Source organism: Corapipo altera, unplaced genomic scaffold (genome assembly GCF_003945725.1).
Source record: "Corapipo altera isolate COAL_440 unplaced genomic scaffold, ASM394572v1 301, whole genome shotgun sequence".
Lineage (NCBI taxonomy): Eukaryota > Metazoa > Chordata > Aves > Passeriformes > Pipridae > Corapipo > Corapipo altera.
In genome coordinates, this window is record NW_020884926.1 from 2,530,154 (window position 1) to 2,545,055 (window position 14,902).

Genomic DNA, 14,902 nt, shown 5'->3' on the forward strand with positions numbered 1-14,902 from the left:
AGTGCCACGGCCAGTCCTTTCCTGGACACCTCCAGGGATGGGGACTCCACTACCTCCCTGGGCAGCCCCTGACAAGGCCTGACCACCGTTTCCAGCAGGAAATCCCTCCTGATGTCCAACCTGACCCTCCCCTGGCACAGCTTGAGGCCGTTTCCTTTTGTCCTGTCCCTTGTTCCCCGGGAGCAGAGCCCGACCCCCCCCGGCTCCCCCCTCCTGTCAGGGAGTTGCAGAGAGCGAAAAGGTCCTCCTTGAGCCTCCTCTTCTCCAGGCTGAGTCCCCCCAGCTCCCTCAGCCGCTCCTGGTGCTCCAGACCCTTCCCGTCTCTGGACACGCTCCAGCCCCTCATTGAACTGAGGGGGCCCAGAACTGGGCAGAGCACTCGAGGTGTGCGCCCAGCACAGAGGAAAAACCGCTTTCCTGGTCCAGCCGGACACGATATTCCCGATCCAGGCCGGGAACGGGCGGGATCGGCGGGGAGGGGGCGGAGCCAAGGCGGGAGGGGGCGCGGTTAAGGCAGTAACGGGGCGTGGTTTGCGTGTAGTGGGCGTGGCCTGCGCGCGCGGCACGCCGGGAGCGGAAGTGGCGGCCGCGTGGCGGAGGCGGCGATGGCGGCCCCCGGCAGGAGGTGAGGGAGGCACCGGCACGGACCTGACCCGGCCTGAGGGCGGCCCAGGGCGGGTGGGCCGTACCGGGGGTACCTCCGGGGAACGGCTCCTCGGCCCGCGGTGAGAGGGCTCGCCCGCCCCCACGCTGAGCTCGCCCTCACACGCACCCCTCTCTCTTTCCCCCCCCCCCCCCAGGAGCCTGGCGGAGCTGAGCCTGGACGAGGTCCTCGCTGCCGACTCGGAGTCGGAGCCTGACGGCGGCTGGGAGGAGGAGGAGGAGGAGAAGCCCGCCAAGGAGGTTGCGAGGCGGCGGAGGCCGAGCGGGAAGGAGGGGAAGGAGCCGCAGGCGCAGCCGGGCAGGTGAGGGATGGGGATGCACCGTGAGGGAGCTGGGGGGGCTCAGCCTGGAGAAAAGGAGGCTCAGGGGGGACCTTCTCGCTCTCTGCAACTCCCTGACAGGAGGGGGGAGCCGGGGGGGGTCGGGCTCTGCTCCCAGGGAACAAGGGACAGGACAAAAGGAAACGACCCCAGGCTGTGCCAGGGGAGGGTCAGGTTGGACATCAGGAGGGGTTTTCTGCTGGAAAGGGTGGTCAGGCATTGTCAGGGGCTGCCCAGGGAGGTGGTGGAGTCCCCATCCCTGAAGGTGTCCAGGGAAGGATTGGCCGTGGCACTGAGTGCTCTGGGCTGGGGGACAGGGTGGGGATGGAGCACAGGATGGGCTCCATGGGCTGGGAGGGCTTTTCCAACCTAAATGGTTGGATTCGTTGGAGCCTCTGCAATAGATGCTATAGTTTCATTATCAGTTGGGTCAGAGTTGTCTGAAAGGGTGCTGTTCAACACCTCAGTGAGATCACAGGGTACAGGACAGTTGGGGTTTTTTATTGTGCCTGTGTCAGGTCAGTAACTGCAGTGGAGAAAGGGTCCTGGGTGCTTTTAGTCTTTTACAGGTTATAATTGGAATCAGGGAAAACTTGCCTTGGTTTTCCTCAGTTTGTGTGTATGTGTTTTCACTGAGAGAGACTGAACCATCTGCAAGATAGAAAATGAAGTAGTCCTTAGGCACTGATAATTGTTATTAGAAAACAAATTCTTGAGTGTAACAAAAATTCTCGAGTGTAACAAATTTTACTGAGCTTTCATTATCAGGTTTTTCTGGTGGTACAGCTTTCAGTGTTCTTTACAAAAGCTCCTGAGAGTAATTCTGAGAAACTGAGAAACATATTTGTTTTGGCTTTTCAAGGTGTTTTCATGTCACTATCCAGATACAGCCTGATGTCTCGCTATCAAGATTTCTAAATGCTTAATAAGAAGAACCTTTTGCAAGGTCCTCCAGGTGTTAAACAAGGCATAGAACTGTGGCCGCAGCCCTGATAAATCATCACCACTGAAATCAGCCCCAGCTGTGCCTCAGTGACCACGGGCTGCTTGTTTTCCTTACAGCGAATAAAGTTAATAAATATACATCAATAAAGTCTGAGCGGTGAATAAATGCTAATCAATGTTAATCCTTATCCCCCAGGAAGAAAGGAAAGGCATCTGAACACAAGGATCAGCTCTCCAGGCTGAAGGACAGAGATCCTGAGTTCTACAAGTTTTTGGAGGAAAACGATCGCACGTTGCTGGATTTTGATGCCTCCGACAGTTCTGATGAGGAGGAGCCACTGCACAGACCCCCTGATACACTGGAGGTACCAGGGCATGTTTTGGAGTGCTGGAATCAATTAATTCAATTACTTTCATGTGAAGTTTCACAGGTTGTAATCCAGAAATCAGCTGGAGGTTTGAACTGAGCACGAGAAGTTTGTTAAAGATTGTCAAAGCAGAGCCTTAGAGTGTATTTTCTTTTTAGTGAATGCTTTTCTTTCTAGGGTATTTTTTTGTTTGTTTTTATGTCATCTTTTCCAGTAATAATTTTGCCTCAAGTGATGTGTTTTCTCCTTGACGTTTTACATTATCAGACGCTGTATTTATGTAGCAAAACTGCACAGCTTCAGGAGCTTTTTTTTTTTTAAATTTTTAATACCTCTAATTTCATTTTTTCCTTACACAAACTACTGATAACAGCATTGATAAAATCAGGGCTGCCTTCCTCTTCAGCAGCTGCTCAGCAAAAGAGGTGGGACCAGAAGTGTAGAAACCTTTTCTCAGTCTTGCTATGACTTCTCTAGGAAGCAAGTGATGAAGATGATGAAGAAGAGGAAGAACAAGAAAAAGTCAAAAAGAAGAGAGTTTCTTTCATCACTGTGAGCCTGAAAATGGTTGAAAACTGGAAAAAAGCTGCACAGGTGAGCAGGGGAGTTGGACTACAAAGCTCTTGAGTGTCCTCCTTTAAACACAGTTCCACATATGTTATTAACAAATCACAAAGTTGATCTTTTACAGGCACAAAAACCTACAGAGTAGATTTATGCCTCGTGCTGCCAGAGCTCTTATTTTTCACCATGACTTTCCAGTGCAATTTTTTTCTTTTACTGCAAGGTTGGAGTGCTCGAAGTCCATCTGAGGGAGAACCTGGAGAAACGTGTGGCTCAGAAGAGGCCAAAATGATAAAATTCTGATTTTTCACCCTCTTGCCTTGTGCATTTGGAGGCTCCAAGAGCTTTTGTGGTCAGGTTTTGAGTAGCAGTGAAATGGCTTGTCCTTCTGACTAGGGGGAGGGAAGATCACAATTGGATAATTACTTGCAGCTGATTGATTGCTTCTCAACCCCCAGCCAATTAAAAGCCAATTTTAGAGGAGGTGAAGGCCACTAGTGTTTATTAACACTGTCCTGACCTTTATCCTTGATATCAGAGCTATTTCTGCCATCAAACTTACAATGAATTTCAGTACTCAAGTGCTTCAGAGTTTCAGATCTGTTGCTTTTTTCTCCTCACAATCCTTTTCCTTCTTTCCCCAGAGAAATCTGACACCAAGGCTCTTCCATGAAATCACTCAAGCCTATAAAGCAGCTGTAGCAACCACCAAAGGAGACAGTGAGGGTGATCCCAGCAAGTTCCAAGTGACTGATACTGCAGGTAAGTTGTTCAGTGCACTTCTGTGAGGGAAGGGAAATGATTTTTGTAGGGCAGTTTAGCTCTTGGAAGAGAGTGGAGATAAGCACTGGCAGGAGTTAACTTACCCTTTCACAGGCTTCATTTCACTTAAGTAGCTTATCTTCCTGGTGGTGAGTCTGTGCAGTGGGATCTTTTCTGGTCTCCCAGTGCTTGGTGCTTTTTGCTTGGAGAAGGGCCCCTGTGCCAAAAGCTGTGAGTTGTGATCTTATTCTTCAGATAAAAAAAATTCTAGGGTAAGGCAAACTGGTGTTTTCTTGGAGCTTGAGGAAACACAGCAGTTCTGCTATAGAAATTACTGCTTCAGTTCCTTGGGGAGCTCTTTCCACACTAGCTGAGAAACCAGGAATATGTGGAAAATCATTTACAAGTGGTTTTGTTTTAACCAGTGTTCAATGCCCTTGTGTCCTTCTGTATCCGGGACGTCTTCCACTACCTGCAGGAGCTGCTGCTTCCCAGGGCCCCAAAGAAGAAAGCAAAGTAAGTGTGAGGGGATTTGGGAACTGCAGGATCAGAGAAAGCTTGGAAGTTCTTTGAGTTGAACTTTCTACTGCCGTGCTCCAGGCAGTTTTTACGGAGTAGAAGTATTTCTTTTCACCCGTGACATAATTTTTACTTCTCTCAGTTCGTGCTTTGCAAGCAGTTGTTACTCATTGGCAGTATCAAGGAATTGAACTCACTGCTCGTTTGGCTGCTGAAATCTGATTTATTTTGGTGGGTTTTCTAAAGCTAAACCCAACTGTTGCTCGTTTCCAGGATGGTTCTCCCTTCCACCAGCCCACTCTGGGGCAAACTGCGACTGGACATAAAAGCATACCTTGGCTGTACCATACAAGTAAGAAATGTCATCATAATCTGTTCCTGGGGTCAGTCTGTGCATTGCTGGGCTGTTGTTTGGGATGTTTTGGCATGAGGCAGATGGGCTTTTGCCTATCTGAGATTTGTGAGTCCATCCAGTTCCCTGTCTTGTGGAAGCATTTGGTCTAATTAACACTTTGGAGGTCTGTAGGATGGTTGAATCAAAATAGGGAGCCAGTAAAGAAGGGTTGGATTAACATTCTGGCAGTTGTTTCTGTCTTAATTTGTCTGGCAAATTAATATTTAATAGGCTTTAAAGTAGCTTGCAGTGCTGTGCTCCTAAATTCTGCATTGTTAATTCAGTTTGTGGCACTATGACCTTGCCAGTTCTTGAGGTAAATACTAAGAAGGTGTTATGTTGATAACCTCACATAAGACATATATTAATGTCCCATCCCTCTAGGATATCCCCAGAATAGCTAATGTCTGGTGTTACAGATACAATTCATGGATTATTTCTGAAGGAAACTCCTGCCCCCAGTTTGTTGGTTTGTTTTTGTTTTTTTTAAGATTGCTTCATCATGCATCCCCAAATTTAGAATATTAAAAGAACAATGTTGAAATACTCACTCTTCAGAAGCTGAGGGAAGGGGATGCAAGGAGAGAAAGCCAGTGCTGGTGTCTCCTACCTATAAGCTGGAGAATGACTTAGCAGAAAGGACATTTTGATCAGTAGAGCTTTTTTTCTCTCGAGTCGTGGTGCCTCCTGCCAGCAGCAGAGGATTGCAGTAGACAAGGAAAAGCTGGCAGTGCAGTGCCTTGGAGCAATCCCTGCTCCTGTGCTGACTCTGAGAGCCCTCAGTGCCAGCCTTCACCACAGGGCTTCTTCTGGCACAGTAGTTTGTCAGCAATATCTCCTTTCCTTTCCTTGTGGTGTGTGGTTTCCTCCTTTGCAGAGGAGACCTGCTCAGTCCAGAATCTTTGCAGTGCAAGGAGGAGAGTGAGGAAGAAAATTAAAAGTGGACAACGTGCCTCTGCTTCCCAGCAGCTGGGATTACAGGCAGAGGGGCACTGCATCAGGCAGAGGGGCACTGCATCAGGCAGAGGGGCACTGCATCAGGCAGAACCTCTCTCAAAGTGACTTGGAGTTCAGGATGTCTTCACATTAGAAGCTGCAACACCTCTGGGTTTGGCTCCAGAGAGCCAAGCTGAGGAATCTGGAAATACAAAAATGCTGTTTCTTAATGGCTTGTTTTACCTTTTGCTTGAGGTAAACCTCTTGGTACCTAATAGTATTCCAGCTTCCCCTTAAGAAATCCTGCAGTAATCCAGTATGTTATCACCTCAGGTGGTTTGTTTCCAAGCCTTGTGTAGGCTGAGGGCATCTTTGACCATTTGCAGTGAGATGACAGAGGTGTTGGTGTCATGCCATCTGCAAGATGCCTTAAACTTCATGTAGACTTAGGTTTTGCAGTACACACAAATGAGGTTCTGTGTGATGAGCTGAGCTCACATTTGCCAGGCTCATGTGCTTTCAGGGCAGTTTTTAACCCACCTTGTACCTGCTCCTTTCCTGAGACAGCTCTTGCGGGTTTGTTGGAGCTCCTTCCTAGCAAAGCCTGGTCTTCCAGTCCTTTAGTAACACAGAAATACTTGGAAGCAGCAAAATACAGATGGTGAAGGAAGAGGTGGTGTGGACTGCATGCTAAATGGGATTGTTACTTTGTTTTCCCTCCACAGCTCCTGTCCTGTTTGACAGAAGCCTCGGTGGGTGCAGCAGTGCTTCAGCACGTCAACTCCATAGTGCCTTATTATTTATCCTTCCCCAAGCAGTGCCGTGCCCTTCTCAAGGTGAGGGGATGTGCTGTGATGTGTCATTTGGATCTGAGGTACATTGTTTTCCCCCCTCCAGACAAGCCTTTTGTGGTATTTGAGCTGGATCCCGTGACAGTTGTCTCTTGTACTATTCCCTTGCTCTGCTTTTGGTTCTGGAGAGGATTCCTGCTTCTTTCACAGGCCTCCCAGGTGCCATGAGGTGATCTTAGCCTGAGGTGAGTGGGAGGTGGATCTGTGTAGCTGCTCCTAAGTGGCAGGGAGGTGTTTTGGGAAGCTGTCTGCTGCCTCCTCACAGATGGAGTAATTGCTGCCTGTGTGCCAGGCCCTGGGAATGGCTGTGATACCATTTCCCTCTCCAGAGCTGGGGGTGGAATATTTTTACAGAAACTTAGTCACAACTGCTGAGCATTAAGAACAACAAAGGAGGCGTGGAAGAGATGAAGAGGGCAACAGGGTGACGTTTAGATGAAAAAACTGCAACATTTAAATGAGGCTGGGAACCCTCTGATGACAAAGATGACTGGTGTACAGGGGTGGGAGGTTGGGACACCTCATAGCTGGAGGTGTAGGAGTCTGCTCAGTGCTGCTCTGGGGATTTCTGAGGAGGCTTTTTCAGCCCTGCAGCTGAAATCTTTCTGATGTTCTGTGGAGTTCACTAGTTCAGATGAGGTAACTGGTTTCTGGAGGCATCAGCCATGATCGTGGTCCTGCTGTAGCAGGTTCTTCCTGACAGGGCCAACCATGGCCAAGTGAATCTGTGGGAGATTGAGTCACATCCAAGGCCGGTGCCTGTGCTCAGAGTATTTAGCCACACAAATAAGTGCATGTATTTTTCAGAGGTGCTAGTTTTGGACAGTTTCCTTTATTTATTATGAAAACATCAACCTGTTTCTGTGGTCTCACAGCTGGAGTATGACAGAAGGGCTGCCAGTGCTGTTGGTTTTGTGTGCAGGAGAGAAGCTCAGGTCTATGTGTAACCAGGAAGGAGCTCTTTGTCCCTTCACTTATCTATCTTTCTGTTTTATCCCAGCAAACAATTACTTTGTGGAGCACAGGTGAGGAAACAGTGAGAGTTTTGGCCTTCCTTGTGCTGAACAAGTTCTGCCGCTACAAGAAGGAGGTTTACCTGAGTCCCTTGCTCAAGGTAAGCCTGGTACTGGCTCTAATCTGCAGCTTTTCTTTCTCATGTTATGTGCAAAATTAAAGCATTGGGGTGCAGCCTATTAGATGATGCTGGCTATGTCCAGAAAATTAAACAAGGGAGAAATTCTGTTAGGTCAGAGTGATATCTGCTTCCTGCTGCTGCCCTTCCTGCTGGAGACACAGAGACTCTGAGCAGGGGAGATCCCTGGGGCTGATCTATGTACTGGGTGAATACTCATCTTCCAAATTCTTCAGGGCTCTCCTGAAGTGCTGCCACACAACTGAGCTGCTCTGATCTTTCACCTGAAGTTCCCAAGTGTAGTTTTTTGTGACAGTGGCACCTGAGCAAGAGAACTGTGCCCAGCCATAAGCACAGATGGCTCAGACCATCCCGAGTGCGTTCTTCCGAAGAAAACCGAGTGGTTTTTTTCCTTTCAGGCAAACAGTGGTGGGGAGATCTCTGAGCTTTGTGCTAAAGAGACTCTTTCCTGTCTCTCCTAAAGAAGGAACAGGCTGGATTACTGCTTTTACATGCTTTTTGGAGTGACTTGTCTGATAACAGGAACACTTTCCCCCCCTGGTTTGGACATACGTGGGTGGGGAGACTTTCTTCTTGCAGACAAACAGTGGTGGGAGCTCTGTGCTGAACAGACTCTTTCCTGTCTCCCCCTAAAGAAGGAGCAGGCTGGATTATTACTTTTGCATATCTCTTTATAAAAGGGACACTTCCCCCCTGGTTCGGACACGCCCGGGTGGGGAGGGTCAGCGCGAGAACGTTTTTCGCCGCGTTTTTACGTGGTCGTATCTCCTCCTCTTCCCTGCACAGCAAATGTACATTGCCTTTGTGAAGAACTCCAGGTTCACCTCTCCCAACGTCCTGCCCATGATCAACTTCATGCAGCGCACCCTGACAGAGATGTTCGCCCTGGACACCCACACCTCCTACCAGCACGCCTTCATCTACATCCGCCAGCTCGCCATCCACCTGCGCAGCGCCATGACCATCAAGAAGAAGGTGGGTTAACTCTCAACTGTGGAAGGAGTGTGTCCTCCTGCAGGGAATGTGTGGAGAGGGGAAATTGGAGTCATCACTTCCAGGCTTTTGGTGGTGTCTCTAAGGTGCCTCGCTTGCCTGACCCGTTTCATAACCTGCTGGAGCTCCGGGGTTGCCCGTGGTAGGATTTCAGCAAGGAAGGAGAGAAGAGAGAAGGCTCTGGAGTGAACTGATTGTGGCCTTCCAGTACCTGAAGGGAACCTGCAAGAAAGATGGAGAGACTGTTACAAACTTGCAGAGAGGAGGTTTAGATTAGAGATTAGGAAGGAATCCTTCCCTGTGAGGGTGGTGAGGCCCTGGCAGAGGTTGCCCAGAGAGGCTGTGGCTGCCCCTGGATCCCTGGAAGTGTCCAAGGCCAGATTGGATGGGGTTTGAAGCAACCTGGTCTAGTGGAAGGTGTCCCTGCCCACAGCAGGGTGTTGTAACTAGAAGATCTTTAAGGTCCTTTCCAACCCAAACCATTCCATGATTCTGGGAACTGCAGGGTGGGAGTCACTTTTCTCTCCCCACCTGCAAGAGCTTGTGATGCTTTTCCCATCTTGTGCCTTGGGCACCCTTTTTCCACTCTGAAGCTGCTGTTTGGCAGCCTCTGTCACAAAACCTCAAGGTAAAGAAGATTAGGAACCACCCTGGTGTGTGCATCTCTCCAGAGAAGTCTGCACTATTTAAAGGACTTAATTGAACAAAGCAGCTCAGACCTTTTGGGAGCAGCCCTGGTTTCAGCCACCTCTAGTCTGACCTCGGAAATCTAAGTCAGATTGCTAATCCTGGCTTTATTTGTGTTTAGCAAAACAGACCCCACTAGATTAATTGTTCAGCTGCCCCCAAACATGGCAGGATTGGTGACCAGCTAAATCTCCTGGCTGTTCAGACATGGGGATAAATAAGCAGAGATAAATGAAGTCTGGGCTGCATATCCCCTAATTGGATTGCACTGGCTTCTTACACCCTTAGTTCTGGTCCAGACAAGAACTAAATCCACTTGATTTCACAGCTGGGGAGGGCTGTGGAACTTTAAATGAGAACAGCACAGCCAAAATGTACAAATCCAAGCAATAAGCCTATTTAAATGGAGCAGTGGATGGTTGTGGAAGGTGATTACAGGAGCAGATTGCTTGTCTGTCCTTGTGTGAGAGAAGCTGAGAAGATCTTTTTGGTCCATCTCAGTGACCTGGTGAGAGCTGGCAGAGCTCTGCCATGTCCAGCTGTGGCTTGGCTTTAATCCCCCGTGCAAGGTTTGGTCCAGTGGCTGCAGTTGGGGGCTTCTGTCCTTGTTTCAAGCCTTGTGCATCTTCCTTATCCATTCAGAAGAGATGACCTGGGCCTTCAAAGTCTGAAACAAACACAAGTGGGAGCTGAGGCACCTTGTTGAGTTTTATCTCCTCTGTTCTTCATGCAGTTTTGGGGAATACATGCAGAACTCTTTGGAAAGGGTGTCCTTTAAAGACTCCTACTCTATTCTGTGGTTTTATTTAATCTTGAATGGGGCAAGGCTTGACTCACTCTTAGCCATGCTACCGAGCCAGCCTGGAATGCTGGGTGAATGTGCCACTGCTGTCAGGCACACTCCTGACCTGTTGCTTTGGTTTTTGCTGGTAACCAGAAGGACTGACTGAAAAACAAAGCTGAAAGTTTGTTCTCAGCTCTGCTGCCTGTCATTTTTACCCTGCAGTTTTAAAAAATGAAGCTGTGCTGGGCAGTGTCGTCTTCAAAAGCAGGGAAGGGAGTGCTGGGATGATCATTTGGTCTTTGCTTTGACACTGAACAGCTGAATATTTCCTGTACTTGGCCACATCCCCCATCTGCTGTGAGCTGGGTCATGAAATCATCCTTCTCAAAGGAGCCACAGTTGAGCAACACCTCCAGACTGCTTTTATTCACATTATTTCCTTCAGGGACTGACTTTTACCAAACCATAACATTGCCAATGCAGCATCTGAACTTGGCTGGCTGGTGGCTCAGCCACTGCTCTCAGAGTGACAGTACAATGATGGTTATTCCTCCCTGAGCAGTGCAGTGTCCTGCATAAAATGAGTCTTGTGGGGAAACCAGGGTTGAGTTCCTCTCAAAACGCCACGTTTTCGAGGTTGTGCCTTTTATTTTTCCCTTTTCTGCAGGAGAACTTCCAGTCTGTTTATAACTGGCAGTATATCCACTGCCTGTATTTCTGGTGTCGTGTTCTCAGCACAATCTATCCCAGTGAGGTCATGGAGCCCTTGATCTATCCTTTGACACAGGTCATCATTGGCTGTATAAAGTAAGTAGAATTTTTTTTCTTTTTGGCCATATTTGTCCATTCCTTGATGCAGAGCAGTTGCTGAGGGGTATTGCTGTTATGTGATTTGGATTTAACCTTGCATTTTAAGGAATTGAGTCAGAGCTGCTTTTGATTGAAGCATTGCAGCCAAAGATGTGTTGTGAGCATGTTTAGGTGGTGAGGAAGTTGCTGTGTAGGTTATTCTTCCCTATACTAAATTCTGTGTATAAGAGAAGTGTCATAAAAAATAACTGGACAGTTATTTTCCCAACTGTACATAGTGGCAAGGAAAACGTTCTGTCTTCTTCAGGATCTTAACTGCAGAATCAAGACCTCACCTCCAGCTCTGTAAACACAGCTAAAAGATGCATTTTTGTTGCATCTTTGTTAGAATTTGAAGAACTAGGACTCGACTGTTATTTTTAGTGTGTCTGCTGAGAATTTCTTCCTCAGTTCACACACGAAATTTCCGTGCTTTGAAAGGGCTGTTAATAACGAGCATTGAGGGAATTTCAGAATCTCTGGTGATCTCCAAAATCCTGTTAGCTCTGTTAACCAGATTCTCAGCTTTAAAACACCACCCGCCTGCTCTTGGAAAAACTCCCAAGTGGTGGTGAAGATAAGCAGATTTAAACGATCGTTAGAGTATCCAAACATCCCTCTTCCCATCCCCCCCTCCTCCACAGGCTGCTTCCCACTGCTCCTCAGGAGCTCTGGTTGTCCTGGGGATGAATCTTGGCAGTTTTCTACCTCTCCAGGCAGATAAATCAGGTATCTGGGGCCAAGGAAAGGTGATTTGGGTCAGTCTCAGCAGTTTTGTTGGAATCAGTGATGGGCAGGGCTGCTTGGCATGAGCTACAGGTACCCTGTGACAAGGCTTTAGAGGTTTGGGGTGACCTAATTGTGGCCTTCCAGTGCCTGAAGGGAACCTGCAAGAAAGATGGAGACTTTTTACAGGAACCTGGAATGCCAGGACAAGGAGGAGTGGCTTCAAACTGGCAGAGAGGAGGTTTAGATTAGAGATTAGGAAGGAATCCTTCCCTGTGAGGGTGCTGAGGCCCTGGCACAGGTTACCCAGAGAAGCTGTGGCTACCCCATCCCTGGAAGTGTCCAAGGCCAGGTTGGAGCAACCTGGGCTAGTGGAAGGTGTCCCTGCCCATGGCAGGGGGTGGAACTGGATGATCTTTAAAGTCCCTTCCAACCCAAACCATCCTGCTCAGGAAAGTAGAAATAGATCCCACCCTGGTTTCCTTACTGAGCTGACCGAGTGTCTGGGATATATAAAAATTGAGTAGGTTGGAAGATGTGGGAGTGATGTGGCTCCATGGGGCAGGATGCTGTGTATCATCTGGAATACCTTCTTTCCCATGTGCTCCTGGTGTGGGGTAGTGATTTATCCAGAGGGATGGGAGGAGGGTCCCCTTCCCCACTGCCCTTTGTGCCGGGAGGTGGCGCTTGGCTCCAGCACAAGGACAGTGACCACGGGCTGTGTCTGTCTGTCCCAGGGACCTGATCACTTCATGTGCCACCCTGGCCTTTTGTGTGCCTCCTCAGTCTGTAAACTCCTCCTCCTGATCCGTGTGCTTGCATCTGTCCAAGATCTTGGTTGTTTTTTTGCAACAGTATCTCCCTTTCTGGTATCCCTTTTCCATAAACTTGTTTTCTGTCCATATCTGCTTGTGTTCTTACCTTGCTCTCAGCCCAAGCTATAAAATGGAACTTCCTCCCTGGTGTATAGTTAAATGAGGATTTTTGGTGCCTGTTAAATTCCAACCTCTCAGCACACACAGGGAAGAAAGCAGGTACAACTTCCTCCATAGGGAAGCAGGCACAGCCTTAGTGTCCCTGAGCAACTTCCCTTGGTGTCCTGTCCTGGTGGGGCAGAGGCTGATGTTGAAAGAAGCTTCATCTGTGGGCACCAAGAGTGTAACAGAAGGAGCTGTAGCAAGCAAAAATAAGCCTTGAGAAGTTTTAGGCTGTTCCAACCCCACAGCCTGTGTCCTGGCTGCATGGGAGAAGTACAGGAGGCATTCCAAGACACAGTGATGGAAAGACATCAGAGGCACTCTCCACTGAGATGAAATGTGAGTCAGTTTGATCCCCCTGGAGTGACAAGGCAGTTGGACCTCCCTTGGCTCTCCTCCCTCAGGAGAGCTGGGACCCAGCTGTGTTTTGTATTCCCTGTGCATCCCACCACTGGGATGTTGAGCAGATTGTTGCATCGCCACGCACTCTAAAATTAATGGTCTTGGTTTACAGTAAATCTATACACTTAACAGGTTTATTCCTCGATCAATTAATTCCTGAGAATGGCTTTCGTCATCTCCAGTGGTGCCAGATCAGGGGTGCAAACTAGATTTATTTCTATAATGGATCCAATGATAATTATTTCACTATTTGGATTGGGGGGAGATGCAGGTGATTTATGGTACCTGGTCAAGCATTTCCTTTTTTTTTATTTTTTTTTTTTTGTGCTCTCTTGGATTGTTCAGCAAGCCCTTTGGGGAGGGGAGGGCTTCATTTATCAGCTTGAACCTGTCATCTGTGAACTGTGTTTTAAAAAAATAAAACAAAATTCTTGTTAATGCTGGAGGCACCCAGGTGCTGGTCATTCAGAGTGAGAGGCTTCCAGAGTGGTACAGCAATGAGGTCTGGTGTGTGTTTTAGGAGTTGCTCTCCATTCTCCCCTCTGCTCCTGGCTTATGTGGTGCTGGGGGAGCTGATCCTTCTCAGTCCCAACCTGACAAAGGGAGTTGGCTCAACTTTTGTCTTAATTAACTGAGTGTGTAATGATTTGAAATGTGGGTGAAAGTAAGTCTGGCTTCTTCTTCCCCCTCCTCCATGCTGATTCCTGGTTGTTCAAATGTTGCCTCTCTGAAGGAGGTGGGAATAACTCAGGAGGGTTGGAGAGAGCTGAACAGATCTGGCTGTGGGAGGTCACTCATTCCCACTCTGTCCTTCCAGATGTGCTGGTCACTGCTAGTCCAGCTCCTGCCCCAGTGACCTTCTACACTGAGAGGGTCACTGTTCAAGTGTCAGCATGAACTCTGTGGGCACAAAGCCTGAGAAGGGAAACCTCTTCCTCCTCTGGTGTGCTGGGGGAGCTCTTTCCTTGGTCAGACTTGCTGCTTTAGATGGTCATTTCACTGCTGGTTCCTGCCACTTCCCTCGTGCTGGGAGCACGAGAGCCAAAAGTGTTGAACCTGACTAAACAGCATCAGTGATAAAACTTCATCTGCAAAGCTCTTGTAGCACTTTCTCCCAGCAGAAGCTGTGGGAAACCTGTGCTTTGGTCGGAGGAATTTGTGTGTTAGTGTTACAGCCTTAACGTGTGAGTTTTATTTCCCACTGTGGGATAGCTCAGTTTGCTGTGCAGTACTGAAGCTGCCTTTCTTCAGCAGAGCAGGAAAGGCTCTTGAGTGCCACTGAAGGCTGCAGGTGCAGTTCCAGGATAAACTTGGCCTAATATCCTTTCTTTTTTTCCCCCCCTCTCTAGGCTGGTACCAACGAACCGTTTCTACCCTCTGCGCATGCACTGCATCCGTGCCCTTACCCTGCTGTCTGAGAACACCAGGACCTTCATCCCAGTGTTGCCATTTATCCTGGAGGTTAGTTTGCTTCCTGCTGACACCTTCTGCCTAATAAACACACTCACTACACCCACCAACAGCTCCTGAGATTTCCCACTTCTCTTACTGCCCTAAAATCCCTGGCAAACAGCATCAGACAATGTATTGTTTGGTGGGCAAATAGGATTAAACTTTTATTGGCCTGTGAGTTGCACCTGAGATCAGCTGGGTGCAAAAATACGTTCCTTGGTGGTTTCACTGATGCAGCTGGAATGGGAAACAAGGGTTGCCAAAGAAGAGATTCAGAGGCTCAGCTGGTTGAGCTGGTTGCAGTGAACTCCCCAAGCTGATGTGTTCATGCCTTAGCAAAAAGGAGGAGTTCTTCCTAACTGCAGACAAAGGGAAATGGAAGAAAATGGAAGAAAAAAGCCCTTCAGGAATTTAAAAATTATTTAGAAAGATCTCTGTGAGTGTAACCTGGCAAAATTGAGTATTTTTGGTGAAACACTGCTATTAAGGGACCATCCAACTTTCCCACGTATCAGACATTTGACATCTCTCCACATCAATCTTTCTAGTTTGGCTGC

At 48.3% G+C, this 14,902-nt stretch overlaps 1 protein-coding gene across 2 annotated transcripts in view; it reads left to right on the plus strand.

The window, feature by feature from the left end:
* Positions 1-571: 571 nt before the first annotated feature.
* The window catches only part of NOC2L (NOC2 like nucleolar associated transcriptional repressor), a 43,088-nt gene continuing 28,757 nt past the window's right edge, over positions 572-14,902 (plus strand). For both annotated transcript variants that reach the window (XR_003530114.1, XM_027658111.1), the window contains exons 1-12: positions 572-625; positions 801-965; positions 2,125-2,293; positions 2,774-2,890; positions 3,505-3,622; positions 4,048-4,138; positions 4,415-4,493; positions 6,197-6,307; positions 7,323-7,436; positions 8,262-8,450; positions 10,607-10,746; positions 14,243-14,354. Coding sequence is in view for 1 of the 2 variants with exons in the window: in XM_027658111.1 (XP_027513912.1) it covers positions 606-625; positions 801-965; positions 2,125-2,293; positions 2,774-2,890; positions 3,505-3,622; positions 4,048-4,138; positions 4,415-4,493; positions 6,197-6,307; positions 7,323-7,436; positions 8,262-8,450; positions 10,607-10,746; positions 14,243-14,354 (1,425 nt within the window). In the remaining variant the exon portion in view is untranslated. The remainder of the gene's footprint in view (positions 626-800; positions 966-2,124; positions 2,294-2,773; positions 2,891-3,504; positions 3,623-4,047; positions 4,139-4,414; positions 4,494-6,196; positions 6,308-7,322; positions 7,437-8,261; positions 8,451-10,606; positions 10,747-14,242; positions 14,355-14,902) is intronic.